The following is a 17,273-nucleotide window of genomic DNA, read 5'->3' as shown; positions in this document are numbered from 1 at the left end:
ACATGAAGCAGTGGTGGACATCTTTACATCCACGCAAGTCTTCAATTTTACATTTATTTTAGCAGTAAACTCATTTTATAGACTGAATCACAGTATTACATTTCTATTATTATTGTAATATACTGTAGTAAATATATGGAGAAACCTGCAGGTAGAAGGTGGTGGCGGCCATCTTGGTACACCCCGCACTGCTCCGTGACAATCTGATTATATAGTGAAATAGATTATTTCAGTATATAAGGTGAGTTTACTGCTAAAATTCAAGACTTGCGTGGGTGTAAGAAGATGTCCGCCTCTGCTTCTTGTTCTGTCACATTAGGAAACCTATTGGAACGCATGGCGGCCATGTTGGAATGCATGGTGCATGCGCAGTAAGTTGTTCTCGTCCGAAGGTCCCTTCTGGTTGCAGAATCTGATAGATAGCGCTCTTCTGATAGAACACCTCCACACTGGAGGAAGGAGCACAGGGGGCACCTTTGGATTGCAGTAATGTTATCCGGGGTTGAGGGAAGTGTTAGATATACTAGCAGATTTAAATACACTAACAAGTTGAAGCTAAACTCCAGCTCACACGTATAAGCAGCTAAAGCAAAACAGTTCTGTTCCTCTTGGAATAACATTTTTACATAAATGAATAAAAGCTGATTTATGTAAGCACCCCTGTCAGTGGTAAATGGTTGGTCTTAACCGAGAAGAAAACAAATGCAGCCACCACATCTGAGAATTGGTAAGCTGAAATATAATAAATATTTGCTTTTGGGTTTAATACTGCATGATATTTACCATACCCCTAAACATTACTATATTCATTGCTGTTTTAAAAAAAATAATACAGCGTTGCCGTATACAAATTCTTTTTTAAATAATACAGCGATGCCGTATACAAATTATTTTTTTACCAAACACCACCATGTACCCCTGGGGCTTCCCAATTCCACCCCAGGCCAATCAACAGCCTTTCAGTTATTATACATTGAATTATGCATGATGATGATGCAGTACCAGAAAAGACCTGTAGAGGCCACCCGTTCCCGCTATTACCATTCTGGTCCGACAGCGTGCTGTCTATGATCTCCATCGGTCTCTCCTCCTGTTCCCGGTCTCTATTGTGCTGTTGTCCTGGTGACCGAGCTCTGTTCTTCCGGGTCCGCCTGACCTCAGTGGAGTGAATGTGAAGGGAGAGATCAGGCTCAGGTCAGTGTTACAGCCTTCATTTACATGGTTATTACTTCTTATTGTATATGTCTTATATCCCTGTGTTATGTTTATTATCTTTGTGTATATATACATGTGTTTCTTCTCATTATAATGTATAATCCTTATTATTTCCTATTAGATCTCTGCCTTTTATTATTTGCATTATTATATATGGGTGTATTTATATATTATTATATTCCTGTGTGTTATATTATGTGTTGTGTGTATGTGTCTAATATATATATATATATATATATATATATATATATACACACATAGTGTAGTCCTAACTGCCTCCCTCCCGCCATGTTGTGAAATGTCGGGCAGACGGCGAGTCTCTCATTCAGGGACGATGTCACATGACGTCTTCCCGCTCTCATCGCGCTTGCGCACCATGGCGGTCAGTGGTGTTCTCTGTCCCTGGCACACGGCGCATCACCCATCCCGGTAAAGAGCCGATGATGAGGCTCCCTACCCATGTGATCAGCAGTGTCCAATCCAGAGATGTATAGTAACGAAGTAGAACTACTTAAGTACTGTACTTAAGTACCGAAATGCGGTATCTGTACTTTCCTAGAGTAGAATTTTTTTCTCCTACTTCTACTTTTACTTCACTACATTTTTTCGATGATTTCGATACTTCTACTCAAGTATTTTTTTTTGTGCTGCATAGTTACTCGTTACTTTTAAAAAAATTACCACTGCCAGAACAGTAGATGGCAGGTTGTATAATGTCATTTGTAAATCAGCGCATACGAAAATAAAGGCTGTGTATAATAAAAGCTGCTATACCAAATCTTTCCAATAAAAAGAAAATATGAAACAAACAAATAAATGGTGCTACAGCGCTTAAAGTGCATCAAGAAACTACTAACAAACACAGGTTAATCATTTGAATAAATCATTTGAAATAATAAAAAACAATATGATGTTCAAACTTTTGACTTCTTTCTTTAATAACTACGTAACACAGTACTTGTACTTTTAGTACTTAAGTAGCAATTTTTTTGAAAAAACTACTTGCAATACTTAAGTAAAAAAAATGTTGAATACTTTAGTACTTCTACTTAAGTAACTTTTTCTGTGAGCACTTCCACTTCTACTCAAGTCACTTTTTGATCGAGCACTTGTACTTTTACTCAAGTAGAAATTTCGAGTACTTTATACAAGTCTGGTCCAATCACATGTAAACAAGGAAATTCGGCTTTCCTCGCCTCCCAATAACAGAGTGTGAGGAGAGCCAATCAGCAGCATTTCCTCACAGGAGAGATCTGTACAGATAATCAGGGTAATGATCATCAGTGCAGCCCCAACAGTGCCCAGCAATAATGCCAGTGCTGCATATCAGTGCCCATCAGTTCTGCATATCAGTGCTACATATTAGTGCCCATCAGTGCTGCATATCAGTGCTACATATTAGTGTCTATCAGTTCTGCATATCAGTGCTACATATCAGTGCCCATCAGTTCTGCATATCAGTGCTACATATTAGTGTCCATCAGTTCTGCATATCAGTGCCCATTAGTTCTGCATATCAGTGCTACATATTAGTGCCCATCAGTTCTGCATATCAGTTCTGCATATTAGTGCCCATCAGTTTTGCATAACAGTGCTACACATCAGTGCCCATCAGTTCTGCATATCAGTGCCCATCAGTTCTGCATATCAGTGCTACGTATCAGTGCCCATCAGTTCTGCATATCAGTGCTACATATTAGTGCCCATCAGTTCTGCATATTAGTGCCCATCAGTTTTGCATAAAGGTGCTACACATCAGTGCCCATCAGTTCTGCATATCGGTGCCCATCAGTTCTGCATATCAGTGCTACATATTAGTGTCCATCAGTTCTGCATATCAGTGCCCATTAGTTCTGCATATCAGTGCTACATATTAGTGTCCATCAGTTCTGCATATCAGTGCCCATTAGTTCTACATATCACTGCCCATCAGTTCTGCATATCAGTGCCCATCAGTTTTGCATAAAGGTGCTACATATCAGTGGCCATCAGTTCTGCATATCAGTGATGCTTATCAGTGCCCATCAGTTCTGGATATCAGTGCTACATATTAGTGCCCATCAGTTCTGCATATCAGTGCCCATTAGTTGTGCATATCAGTGCTGCATATCAGTTCCCATCAGTTCTGCATATCAGTGCTACATATCAGTGCCTATCAGTTCTGGATATCAGTGCTACATATCAGTGCCCATCAGTTCTGCATATCAGTGCCCATTAGTTGTGTCCATCAGTGCTGCATATCAGTTCCCATCAGTTCTGCATATCAGTGCTACATATCAGTGCCTATCAGTTCTGGATATCAGTGCTACATATTAGTGCCCATCAGTTCTGCATATCAGTGCCCATTAGTTGTGCCTATCAGTTCTGCATATCAGTGCCCATCGGTGCTGCATATCAGTGCCCATCAGTTCTACATATCATCCCTGCATATAAGTGCTGCGTATTAGTGCCTATTAGTGCTATATATCAGTCCTGCGTATCAGTGCTAAACATCAGTGCTAAATACCAGTCCCATTAGTGCTGCATATCAGTGCAGCCTCATCGGTGAGAGAGAAAAATTATTGATTTACAAAATTTTATAACAGGCACTAAGAAAAACTTTTTTTTTTTTCAACGTTTTTATTCTTTTCAATTTTTTTTTTTTTAAGCAAAAAATAAAAAACCCACTGGTGATTAACCACTTCCTGCCCGTCGTATAGCAAAATGACGACCGCCAAGTGGTTGCTCTATCCTGACTGGGGGGGGGGGGCTCGCAGAGCGGCGATCGGTGATGCAGCGTGTCACTCTGACACACCGCATCTCCGATCCCGGTAAAGAGCCTATGACGTAGGCCCGTGATCAGCTGTGTCCAATCACAGCTGGTCACCTAGTAAATAGGAAGTGCCGACTTCCTATTGGCTCCCACTGCTGTCAGCCATAGACAGTGAGCTAATGAGGAGAGAATGGGGGGGGGGAGGGAGGGTTGTCAGGGCCAAGCTGCGGCTCTATGTGTCTTACTTATGGACACATAGAGCAGGGATCAGAAGCGAGCATGCACTAGTGCCCCCATAGCAAGTGGCTTGCTATTGGGAGCACTGGTAAAGGGAGAGGAGAGCAAGGAGCATTGGTGGGGGACCCGAGAAGAGGAGGATCAGGGCTGCTCTGTGCAAAACCATTACACAGAGCAGGTAAGTATGACATGTTTGTTTTATTTATTTATTTTTTTAACTGAGCCTTTAAAGTGGTTGCAAAGTCAGAAGGTATTTTTTTAACTTAATGCATTGAATGCATTAGGATAAAGAGCCTTCTTTGTGCAGCAGCCCCCCATAATATTTACCTGAGCCCCCTCTCTATCCAGCGATGTCCATTAGTGCCTTAGCCATTCAGAACTCTCTCCTGATTGGCTGAGACACAGCAGTGGTGCCATTAGCTCCCGTCTCTGTCAATCAGCAGAGAGAGAGGTGCGGCCAAACGTCAGCTCCGTGTCTAAATGGATACATGGAGCTGCAGCTCTGCTCGAGTGCCCCCATAGCAAGCTGCTTTCTGTGGGGGCACTCAGCAGGAGGGAGGGGCCAGGAGCTCCAGTAAGAGACCTGAGAAGAGGAGGATCCGGGCTGCTCTGTGTAAAACCATTGCCTCTATTATATATATATAAAAGACTTTACAATCCCTTAATACATTTTAAATGCAAAAAAAAAAAAATATATATTAACATGGTGACAAGAATCAGATCGGGAAATTGATTATCAGATAAAACGGCTGCATAGAAATCTCTTCTCCTCTTTGAGTAGTGTTTCAAAAAAAAGGCGTTCTGTAAATAAATAAATATGTCATTGGGTAGGTTTTGTAGGTCGCGCCATGTCTTATCTTTAGCTATTAATCGGCCCAACTTCTCTGCACTCTGTATAATAAACCTTCTGTACACAGAGCAGGTAATGATAAAATGAACACTGACTACCTTCGGGTTAGTAGGCTGGACATTGTTGTAATATAGCGTAGCCCTTAAAGTAGAACTAAAGCTTGGGTACACACGTAACTAATGTCAGCCGGTTCAGCAGGAACTGGGTGAATTTCAGCCTGTGTGTAGCCCTGCCTGTTTAACAGATCCCGGTCTAACGGTCTGGGATACCAGTATTCGATCAGTGTATGTAGCCAATGGCTACACGAACGGAAGGGGAGATAGAGAGCAGCAGGATCAACCAGGTTTTTTTCAGAATAGAGAAAACAAATCTCATAGTGACTGAGTATGAACAGCATGTAATACACCATTTATTGATAGTTTTTATGATGTGGATTTAGTGGCACCGGTTCCGGACCGCCCACGGCATATATACTGCCGCAGGTTGTTCCTCCTGCGTGAACCGACGTAGGGCTACGTTGGTCGCGCGCTGGCAGCTAGGGGGCGAGCGCGCACCGCTGGAGGCGCGCTCCCGACCCCACTCAGCAGCCAGGACTCTGATGCACAGGGCAGGCGGCTCCTATTGCCACCTGACACCCGTGATCATTCCTCGCTGAGAGAGAAGAATGGTCGGCTGTTGTAAACACAACTGACCGTTCTTCTCTCTGGAATGATCACAGAGCCCCTGTGATCCTTCTATATAGGCTCACAGGTCTCTATGGTCATTCCATAAGCCCCGCCCCCATACAGTTAGAATCACTCCCCTAGGCTCACATTTAACCCATTGATTATCCACACTGTTAACCCCTTCCCTGCCAATGGCATTATTAGAATAACAGTACATATTTTTAGCACTGATTACTGTAGTAATGTCACTGGTCCCCCCAAAAATGTCAGTTAGGGGTCAGATCTGTCCGCCGCAATGTCGCAGTCCTGCAAAAAATCATAGATCACCGCCATTACTAGTAAAAAAAAAAAAAAACCCAATAAAAATGACATAAATCTTTTCCGTAATTTGTAGACGTGATAACTTTTGCACAAACCAAAATTCGCTTATTGCGATTTTTTTTTTTTTACCAAAAATATGTAGCAGAAAACAAATTGGCCTAAAATGTTTAAAAAAATTAGATTTTTAGATTTTTTTGGGGGGGATGTTCTATATCAGAATGTGAAAAATATTGTTTTTTTTTTTTCAGAATTGTCTCTCTTTTTTTGTTTATAGCACAAAAAATAAAAATTGCACAGGTGATCAAATACCACCAAAAGAAAGCTCTGTTTGTGGGGAAAAAAGGACATCAATTTTATTTGGGTACAGCGTTGCATGACTGCGCAATTGTCCGTTAAAGTAACACAGTGCCGAATCGCAAAATATGGCCTGGTCATTAAGGGGGCAAAACCTTCCGGTCCAGAAGTGGTTAAATAGACCGCTATCAGTGAGGACCGATTGACTGAAAGTAATAAACTCTTTGTAAGCCTCCATTCACACTACCGTGACTTGTCAGGCGACTTGTAAGCCTGACAAGTCGCGGTCCATTGACTGGTACAGGACCCGTTCTAATAGGAGAGACACAAGTCGCTCCGACTTAGAAAAAGGGTCCTGTACTACTTCGGGGCGACCTCGGAGCGACTTGCATAGACTTCCATTATATGAAGTCCGTGCAAGTCGCGCCAAAGTCGCGGTGCATGGGACTTCACAGGTCGCCCCCGAAGTCGGAGCGACCTAGAGTGAACTGGCACTAAAGCTAACTGAAGTTATTTTGGCAGTTGGTAATCAGAAGAAGAAATTGACATTGCTACAAATAATAGAGAAAGCATCCCACTTCCATTGCATGTCTGCCATAACTTAGTAAATCTGTGTTGTCCGTGTATTCCACAGGATGAAGAGGGCTCCGGTGCTCCTTTTCCTGGCCTGGCTGTCCATCCTCTTCTACTCCGGCATCTGGCTTTTCATGAGCGGTTTCCTCCTAATGAGAATAGAACTCAACAATCAGAGTCTGTGTTCTCAGCCTCCTGATCCCGGACTTCTTAGCAGCACCCAACAAGAGGCTGCTTCCTGCTGGTTCCCACACAGGTTCAATAAGGCCGTCATTGTCATCATTGATGCCTTGAAGTATGACTTTGCCAAATATGACCCAGCGAACACCAACCCAAAGCCCTTCGAGAACAAACTGGAGGTGATCCACCAGCTTATCCTGTCCCAGCCTCGGCATGCCAGACTCTTCCCTTTCCGGGCCGACCCTCCCACTACCACCATGCAGAGGATTAAAGGAGTCACTACGGGCTCACTGCCCACCTTTGTGGATGTGGGCAGCAACTTTGCCAGCTATGCCATCCAGGAAGACAATTTGATCCATCAGATGGTACAGAATGGTGAGTCAGAGACATATTTTAGTGATCCTAAGTAGTGGTAATGCTTCTAACGAGTGTTTTGTCTTGAAAAGTGTCTGAAGGCCTCTTGCTTGTCATTTGTCATGTAGTTACTGGATGGAAAAGACCAGATTAGTTCTTCAGAGTTCCTTTTTCTGTTCTGAAGTTGATCTTGGGTTCTGTAACACTCCATATGATAAGGTCTTTATTGAGCTTTTTGTTTTTTTTTTTATTCTTCTTCGGCTGAGATCTTACACTTCATTGTGTGTACCAGCCATCTACACAAATATTTCCCCTGACCGAGTTCCTTTCTGTTAAATGTTGGGAAGTGGGGTCACCTCTAAAACTAGAGTTGTAATTCAGAGAAGGTGGCAACAAATACATTGTAAGAAGTGCAGCCTGAAAGAGAAACCCATAATGAGCTAGTATGCATCGCATACTAGCTCATTATGAAATACTTACCTTAGAACGAGCTCCCGCCGTGCCGCCCTCTCACCTGTATGACGGGCGACATGTCCAGTCGCCCGTCTTCCGGGATCGCGGCATCCGGCCATCTGATTGGCCGGAGCCGCGGTGACGTCACTCACGCGCGTGGGAGTCAACGGTCACGGCACGGGGCTCTGAAGAAACGGCATCAGCGGCCGTTCCTTTAGAGCGCATGCGCCAGTGACGTCACTGGATGCATCTAAGGTAAATATCTCCTAAACGGTACATGTTTAGGAGATATTTACAGTACCTATAGGTAAGCCTTAATATAGGCTTACCTATAGGTAAAAGTGTCAGAGGAGGGTTTACTTCCTCTTTAAAGAGGTTGTAAACCTCAGACACAAAATATGAACAAAGCATATCCCTCTATAGCGTGTACTTGTCTCAATGTAAAGCACTAGGTGTCATTTCTGTCTGCTGCTCTGTTCCTCTCCTGAAAAATCAGGATGGGAGTCTGGCGCTCCACAATTTCAAATGCTAAAGAGTCACCTGGTCTGTTTTTATGGGGCATAAGATTGATCTGCTGTCCAGGCAGACTGAGTAAACTATAATTCAGGCAGCTATCCTCAGGGAGTGAAGGCCTTCGGAAGGAGCCGTCAGCTCTGAGCACATAGCCTTTCCTGTCTTCACGGATTGAGAGTCTCCAAACCGCACCGGTGATGTCACTTCTGCCTCTGCGTCTCATGCTGGCCCAACGCAGAAAGCACAACACAGGAGAGCGAGCCTTCCATCTTCAGTGGCGTTTGGGGTGACACAGTCCCCAGGAACTTAGTGGAACAGCCAAGCCACACATCTTCAGATGAGCCTATGAATTTCACACTCTTGTGTTTTTAACCGCTTTTAATAAATTAATCTATACTAATACTGCACTTATTGGTGTCTCCCCCTCCTTTTCTTGTATTTGTTCCTCTCCTGTCAGCATGAATCACTTTTGACAAGTTTTCCTGACACCAAGAGATTAAAAGGTGACGGGAGGGAGCTGCAGTACACAGCCCGTGATTGACAATCTCAGCTCTGTTCCTGTGTGCTGTGTGAAGGGGGGGGGGGTGTGTCCCTTCCCCTTCAATCACCTCTCAGGGTTCTCCTCACTGAGCACTGTAGAGTGTATCTTCAGATCCCTGATTTCAGAAAGCTCAGACAAGCTGTATACATTCTGGACTTTAAAAGGATGTAAAAAAGATGGCAGATAAACAGATACAACTTATGTAACCACTTTAGGCTGTGGACCCCAGTTTAGGTGAGTATTCCAGTCTGATGTTGTAGCTGGTTTTCAGGCAGATCCCAAGACAAGGCTCTCAGGGTAACGTCTCAAGGTTTATTGAGGCCAAAATATGGTCGACAGGCTAGATGAAGATGATTAGTCACAGCAATCATGACAAAACATTCAAAGCACTTTGAGACCTATTGAATAATAACTGTGTAAAGGAAATTCTGGGCAAAACATTTTTTTTTTCTTTCTCTTGGTGTTAAAATTTGATACCAGCGCTAGATCTACACTGATCACCAGTTTAGTGTGTGTGTATATATATATATATATATATATATATATGTATGTGTGTGTGTGTATATACAGTATATATATATATATAATATAGTGAGTACACCCCTCACATTTTTGTAAATATTTTATTCTATCTTTTCATGTGACAACACTGAAGAAATGACACTTTGCTACAATGTAAAGTAGTGAGTGTACAGCTTGTATAACAGTGTAAATTTGCTGTCCCCTCAAAATAACTCAACACACAGCCATTAACCACTTTACAACCGGAGGATTTTGCTGTCTTCCGTCCAGGCCACTTTTTGCGATTCGGCGCTGTGCGACTTCAACTGACAATTGCGCGGTCGTGCGACGCCGTACCCAAACGAAATTTACGTCCTTTTTCTCCCACAAACAGAGCTTTCTTTTGGTGGTATTTGATCACCTGTGCGATTTTTACTTTTTGCGCTATAAACAAAAAAAGAGCGTTTATTTTGAAAAAATAACAATATTTTTCACATTTTTTTATATGAAATTCCCCCCAAAAAAGATGTAAAAACCAATTTTTTTAAAAGTTTTTGGCCAATTTGTTTTATGCTACATATGTTTGGTAAAAAAAATCGCAATAAGCGTATTTTGATTGGTTTGCGCAAAAGTTATTGCGTTTACTAACAAAGGGAAAGATTTCTGTCATTTTTGGTGTTTTTTTTTTAATGCGTAATGGCGGCGATCTGCGATTTTTTTTGCGGGACTGCGACATTGCGGCGGACAGACCGGACCCCTGACTGACATTTTTGACACTTTTGGGGGTACCAGTGACATTACTGCAGTAATCAGTGCTATATATATGCACTGTTACTGTAAAAATGACACTGGCAGGGAAGGGGTTAATTTTATTGGAGAGGGAGGGGTTAATGTATGCCTGGTGCTTACTGACGTGTAGGGGGGGAGGTGACTATGTGATTCATGGACAGATCGGATGTCCAGCTATGCTGAACAGTCCGATCTGTCACTCCCTGTCACTATGGAGATCCGCCCGCTGTGTTTACACACAGCGGGCGGATCTCCAGACTCGATCCCCGACGATCGGGTAAGAGCAGCGGCGATCGCCGCTGCTCCTCCCCTGGCCCGACTCCCGCTGTGAATGAAAACAGCGGGAGCGAGCCTCCGGCGGCGCGCAAGCGCCGCCCAGAAGGGGAGGAGTCCAGTCACGTTAATACTACGTGACTGGACGGGAACGAGCCACTCTGCCGCAGTACTATTACCGTGAGCGGTAGTAGAGTGGTTAATGTGTAAACCGCTGGTAACAAAAGTGAGTACACCCCTAAGTGAAAGTGTCCAAATTGGGCCCAATTAGCCATTTTCCCTCCCCAGTGTCATGTGACTCCTTAGTGTTAGAAGGTCTCAGGTGTGAATGGGGGGCAGGTGTGTTACATTTGGTGTTATCGCTCTCACTCTCTCATACTGGTCACTGGAAGTTCAACATGGCACCTCATGGCAAAGAACTCTCTGAGGATCTGAAAAAAATAATTGTTCTACATAAAGATGGCCTAGGCTATAAGAAGATTGACAAGACCCTGAAACTGAGCTATAGTACGGTGGCCAAGACCATACAGTGGTTTAACAGGACAGGTTCCACTCAGAACAGGCCTCGCCATGATCGACCAAAGGAGTTGAGCGCATGTGCTCAGCGTCATATCCAGAGGTTTTCTTTGGGAAATAGACGTATGAGTGCTGCCAGCATTGCTGCAGAGGTTGAAGGGGTGGGGGGTCAGCCTTTCAGTGCTCAGACCATACGCCGCACACTGCATCAAATTGGTCTGCATGGCTGTCATCCCAGAAGGAAGCCTCTTCTAGAGATGAGGCACAAGAAAGCCCGCAAACAGTTTGCTGAAGACAAGCAGACTAAGGACAGTGACATCACTTCCTATAGCATTCCACATTGGGGATTTAAGAGCCCACAGTACAGAGGGGACACTGCTATGTTTTTTTTTTTTTAAGTGGGTAGGGGTGGTAAGTTTGCTTATTACATAATTAGCTATGCTTTTTGTTTAGTTTTGCTGAAAGTCTTCTCAGACTAGCTGGGTTGCTGACTGTACTGCTTGGCAAGCAATGTAAATCTGTTTAATTGTTTCATTATTTTCCGTTGTCATTATTTAGGGAAGAGAGTGGTGTTCATGGGAGACGATACCTGGGATGGACTGTTTCCGAAAAAGTTTTACAAGTCTTACTTCTTTTCTTCCTTCAATGTGAAGGACCTTCACACGGTGGATGAGGGAATCATGCAGCACCTCTATCCTACTGGTGAGTGAAAGGCTGACCCCAACACAATTCACTGACAAAATATCAGTGAAAGCCGGTAGCAAACCACAAAAAAGAAAGCAAAAAAAATCATCTCCCTGCATGTTATTGTCATAATGTGCTAGTATGCATCACATACTAGCACATTATGAAAGACTTACCTGAAAACAATGTCCTCCAGTGGAGGGCTGTCAAAGCTTTCCCGGGGCTTCTGTCTTCACCCGCTCTTTCTTCCGGGTTCACGGGCTGTGGCCGCTTGACTGTCTGAGCTTCAATGAAAGCTGGTAGCAAAGCGCAAAAAAGAACGAAAAAAAACTTCTCCCTGCAAGTTAATGTCATAATGTGCTAGTATGCATCGCATACTAGCACATTATGAAAGACTTACCTGAAAACAATGTCCTCCAGCGGAGTGCTGTCACAGCTTCCCCAGGGCTTCCAACTTCACCTGGTCTTTCTTCCGGGTTCACGGGCTGTGGCTGTTTGACTACCTGAGCTACAATGACGCTTGCGCGGGAGTCACGGTATGGCACGGCTCTCTGTGTGGATGGCACGCCGTTCATTGAGAGCGCAGTGTGCATGCACCGATGACATCACAGCGCTGCTAAAGTAAATATCTCCTAAACGGTGCAAGTTTAGGAGATGTTTACTGTACCTATAGATAATTATTTTTATGGATAGTGTAGGACCCACTGATAATGGGGTACTTTGACGTAGTAGTGGGCTTGAGCACGATATGGCCATATGGTGGGACCAAATCCCCATTTTTATTTATGGATTGTCTTCATATTTGATAGTCATTTCTTTTGCATGTGTGCGCTATTCTTTTTTAATATACATGTCGCTTGGTACATAGCTGCACCGGCGTTAGATATACATGTTCAGGGTTTGCTCCCCCAACTTTTTGCTTGTTTAGTACCTATAGATAAACCTTATTATAGGCTTATCTATAGGTATAAATAATTTAAAAGCTTTACTACCACTTTAAAGCAGTGTTCCTGCTGTGGAAAAAATGTTTTTTACGTCAGCAGCTAAAAATACTGTAGCTGCTGACTTTGAATATATAGACACTTACCTGTCCAGCCCCCGATGTCAGCACCCCAGCTGATTTTCGGATCGACTGCCAGGTGCTGCCGCCACCATTGACTCTAAGGGATACCGGCAATTAAGCCTTTCAGCTTCACAGCTGCGCATTCACAAAGCGCGCTGTGCATTCTTATTGGCTCGGCGGGGGAAGGAGAAAGGGGACGGAACTTCCAAGGGATGGCGCTGTCTCCTGGAAGTGGGGAAGGGTAACTGTCAAAAACAGGTACCTGTTCCCCCCTGAAAGGTGCCAAATGTGGCACCGGAGGGGGGGAGGAAGCAGATAAGCGGAAGTTCCACTTTTGGGTGGAACTTCGCTTTAATGTGCCTAATAAAAAAAAAAAAAAAAAAAAAAAAGGGGACCCTTCAACAAAGCAGCTGCATACAGGTTTCCAGGTAGTCATTAAAACCATAAACATAAGTTCTAGTGATTCGTTAATGCAAAAATCTTGCAGATATTACACTTCAACATGCATGCTTTTGCCTCAAGCTAAAGCTTCTCTTCAGTCTTGCACAGTTGTACCGGCTCTTCTCCTGCACTGAAATTGCTTTGATTTCACTGCACACTGTGAGCTACAGAAAGTCAGATAGAACCCACTTCATTACCTGGCTTGGGGGGCTTCCAGCACCATGTAACCCTTTCATCGCCAGCACAAACAAATGGTTACTGCCCACACTTATAACTGGTCTCTGCAGTAAGGAGCATTGGAAGGCCAACGCATGTAAGAAGACACAAAAAGATTCCAAGCTCTCATTACCGACCAGTCTGCGACCAACCAAATTGATCTGTCTAACCGTATGCGTTAAAGAGGATATAAACCCTCTCTTAGAACTTGTACCTATAGGCTAGTCTTTAACCACTTTACGACCGGCGCACGACGATCTACGTCGGCACTCAGCCCCGGCCAGGCAAACTGACGTAGGCCTACGTCAGCACAATTTGCCGGCCCTGTGCGCGCTCCCGCGCGTCCCCGCCGCCGATGATGACTCGATTGGGTTCAGAACCGATCAGTCATCAGGTCCAGGCCAATCATTTTTGGTCTGGACCTGTTGATCGGTCCTGCCCAATCAGATCATCCTCTAAGCCTGTGAAATGTAAACACAGGCTTAGAGGAGATGTGCCCTCCCCCCACAACGGTCTTTTTGGATCCAGCGTGAGAGGAGAGCACATCTTACTGTGAGTACTGCACCAAGCACACCCACACACAGTTAGATAGGCACATTTCACCCCCGATCACCCCCCCAATTAACCCCTACAGCACCTGACACAACACACACTATATACAGCATATAGCATATACCTATATACCTGTATAAGTGTGATTTGTGAACAGGTGTAGCCCTTGCGACCCCCCCTTTTCCACTCAAATTACCCCCCACCCCCCCCTAATAAAGATTTAACCCACTGATCCCCCCTGAACCCCCCCTGATCACCGCCGTTAACCCCTACACCCTCTGTCACATCAGCACTAATACAAACGCAATATACGGTGTTATTGTATTTTTGTATTAGTGTCATTGTGATCAGAATTAGCGCAGGCGACTAAGTTTCTGTCCCAAGAAGGTTTAGGGTCCCCGCCACCCGCCCAATAAAGATTTAAGCCCCTGACCCCCCCCTGATCACCCCTACACCCCCTGCCATAACACACACCGTATACAGTATATAGCATTTTGCTATATACCCGTATAAGTGTGATTTGTGGTCAGGTCTAGCACTTGCGACCCCCCTTTTTCCACTTGAATTACCCGCCACCCCCCCCTAATAAAGATTTAAGCCCCTGATCCCACCTGATCCCCCCCTGATCACCGCTAGTTAACCCCTACACCCTCTGTCACATCAGCACTAATACAAACGTAATATACTGTGTTTTTGTATTTTTGTATTAGTGTCATTGTGATCAGAATTAGCGCAGGCGACTAAGTTTGTGTCCCAAGCAGGTTTAGGGTCCCCCCCACCCGCCCAATAAAGATTTAATCCCCTGATCCCCTCCTGATCACCCCTACACCCCCTGCCACAACGCACACTGTATACAGTATATAGCATTTTCTATATACCCGTATAAGTGTGACTTGTGACCAGGTTTAGCGCTTGCCACCGTTCCTTTTATCCTTAGGATACCCGCCAGTCCCTTCCAATAAAGATTTAAACCCCTGATCCCCCCCTGATCACATCCCGTTAACCCCTACACCCTCTGTCACATTAGCACTAATACACACATAATATACTGTTTTTACTGTATTTTGTATTGGTGTCATTGTGACTTGAGGTTGCTCTAGCTAGCTAGTTTCTTTCCCAAAGGAGGTTTAGGGTCCCCGCCACCCCCCCCAGATCCCCAGCGCATAGTTTAGAAGTAACCCCTTGATTGCCACACACGCACGCACGCACGCACGCACGCACGCACCTACACTTCCATTTCTAGTATAGTGTTTGAACAGATCAATATCTGATCTGATCAGAACTATACTAGCGCCCCCATAGTTTAGGGTTCCCAAAACGCGGTGTTTGCACGATCAGCACTGATTCCGGCCAGCACCTGCGTTTAACCCTTTCACCCAGGCAAGTGTAGTAATCAATAGATTACTGTCACTTGCAAAAAAACACAAGACACAAAACCGCTGTGTTAGCAGAGTCAGGCCTGATCCCTGCTAGCATTAGCAGTTTTTTTTGTAGCGCTTGAAATAGTCTTCGACAACCAGGTGCTTTTATTACCTGTGAGTCGCATCACTGTACGAGTAAATTTAGTTGCCAAAATGACCAAACGTTCGTACAGGGATGAAGAGCTTCTCAGTTATATGCTGACCGAGTCATCTGATAGCGAAGGGGAAGCTACAATGACCGAATTAGTGTCAGTATATGAACCTGATGACGGCAGCGGCTCCCTGACAGATAGCTCTGACGACAGATGGGTCCCTGTTAGACCCAGGCGTACCCGACCCCATTCTGAAGTTGTTGTGATGCAGGAATCGCAGGGTGCTCGTATGGAGCAGAGTGTGGGTACTAGTGCCGCTCATCCTTCTGGCGACCTGGCAAGCGCCAGCGGCCTAGTACAACCTGGACCTAGTACAACCAGCACTGCAGTAAGACCTGGTGACGTGGCGAGTCCCCTAAGTGCAGTTGAAGCTGGTGCGGTGGCTAGCACAAGTAGTGGCCCGCAGCCACCGCGTATTCGAAGACAGGCCCGTAGAGCCCATAGTGCCCTCCCTGATGCGCTGGCATTTCCTAATTGGCAACCCACCGATACTACAGCGCCAGTACTTCCCCCATTCACCGCCCAACCTGGAATCCACGTGGAGACAGCTGGTTTTACGCCCCTGAACTTTTTTGAGCTGTTCTTCACGGAAGATCTTTACAGATCTATTGTGGATCAATCAAATTTGTATGCACAACAGTTCATCGCCGCCAACCCAAATTCACACCTTGCCAGACAATTCGGCTGGAAACCTATAACGGTTTCCGAATTTAAGATCTTTCTGGGCCTTTCCCTCCACATGGGCATAACTAAACAGAGTGAATTGCGGCTATATTGGTCCACTAGCCCAGTTCACCATATGCGCATGTACTCTGCCTCCATGTCCAGGGGGAGATACGAGCAAATTCTGCGATTTATGCATTTCAGCGACAATGAACTCTGTCGTCCTCGGGGAGACCCTGCATACGATCGGCTCCACAAAATTCGGCCCCTCATAGACCACTTCAATCAGCGGTTTGCAGCCTTGTTTACCCCCGAACAAGTTGTCTGCGTTGACGAGTCCCTGATTAAATTTACTGGCCGCCTTGCTATGAAACAGTACCTCCCCAGCAAGCGTGCCAGATACGGGGTCAAACTGTATAAATTGTGTGACAGGGCCACAGGCTATACAGTTAGTTTCCGGGTCTATGAGGGAAAAGATAGCTGTGTGGAGCCCCCCAACTGCCCAGACTACATAGGGAGCAGCGGTAAGATCGTTTGGGACTTGGTGTCACCCTTATCCGGAAAGGGGTACCATTTGTACGTGGACAACTTTTATACAAGCGTGCCACTATTTAGTCACCTTCTTGATTTACAAATTGGCGCATGTGGCACCGTGCGACCTAATCGCCGGGGCTTCCCCCAACGGCTTGTAGATTCCCGTCTTAGTCGGGGGGCGAGAGCCTGCTTGAAAACGGACAAATTACTTGCGGTGAAGTGGAAGGATACACGGGATGTTTATGTTCTGTCCTCCCTTCACCCAGACACGACGATCCAAATTCCTACGGCAACTGGCGTTGTGGAGAAACCCCTCTGTGTCCACGAATATAACCTTAACATGGGAGGGGTGGACCTTAACGACCAGCTTTTGGCGCCGTATTTAGTTGCCCGTAAAGCCAGACGCTGGTACAAAAAAGTGTCTGTTTACCTATACCAATTGGCTATGCTGAACGCCTTTGTCCTATACAGGGCGTCAGGACGAACTGGATCTTTCCGGGAATTCCAGGAAGAGATCATC

General features: G+C 45.0%; 1 protein-coding gene across 2 annotated transcripts in view; it reads left to right on the top strand.

Annotated features, from left to right (window-relative positions):
- Positions 1-1,098: 1,098 nt before the first annotated feature.
- The window catches only part of PIGO (phosphatidylinositol glycan anchor biosynthesis class O), a 66,444-nt gene continuing 50,269 nt past the window's right edge, over positions 1,099-17,273 (top strand). For both annotated transcript variants that reach the window (XM_082243708.1, XM_082243709.1), the window contains exons 1-3: positions 1,099-1,194; positions 6,969-7,462; positions 11,586-11,729. In XM_082243708.1, coding sequence (XP_082099834.1) covers positions 6,970-7,462; positions 11,586-11,729 — 637 coding nt within the window. In that variant the 5' untranslated portion in view covers positions 1,099-1,194; position 6,969. The remainder of the gene's footprint in view (positions 1,195-6,968; positions 7,463-11,585; positions 11,730-17,273) is intronic.

Source organism: Pelophylax lessonae (genome assembly GCF_965119305.1).
Source record: "Pelophylax lessonae genome assembly, chromosome: 1".
NCBI lineage: Eukaryota > Metazoa > Chordata > Amphibia > Anura > Ranidae > Pelophylax > Pelophylax lessonae.
This window is presented reverse-complemented; position numbering and strand designations above follow the sequence as displayed.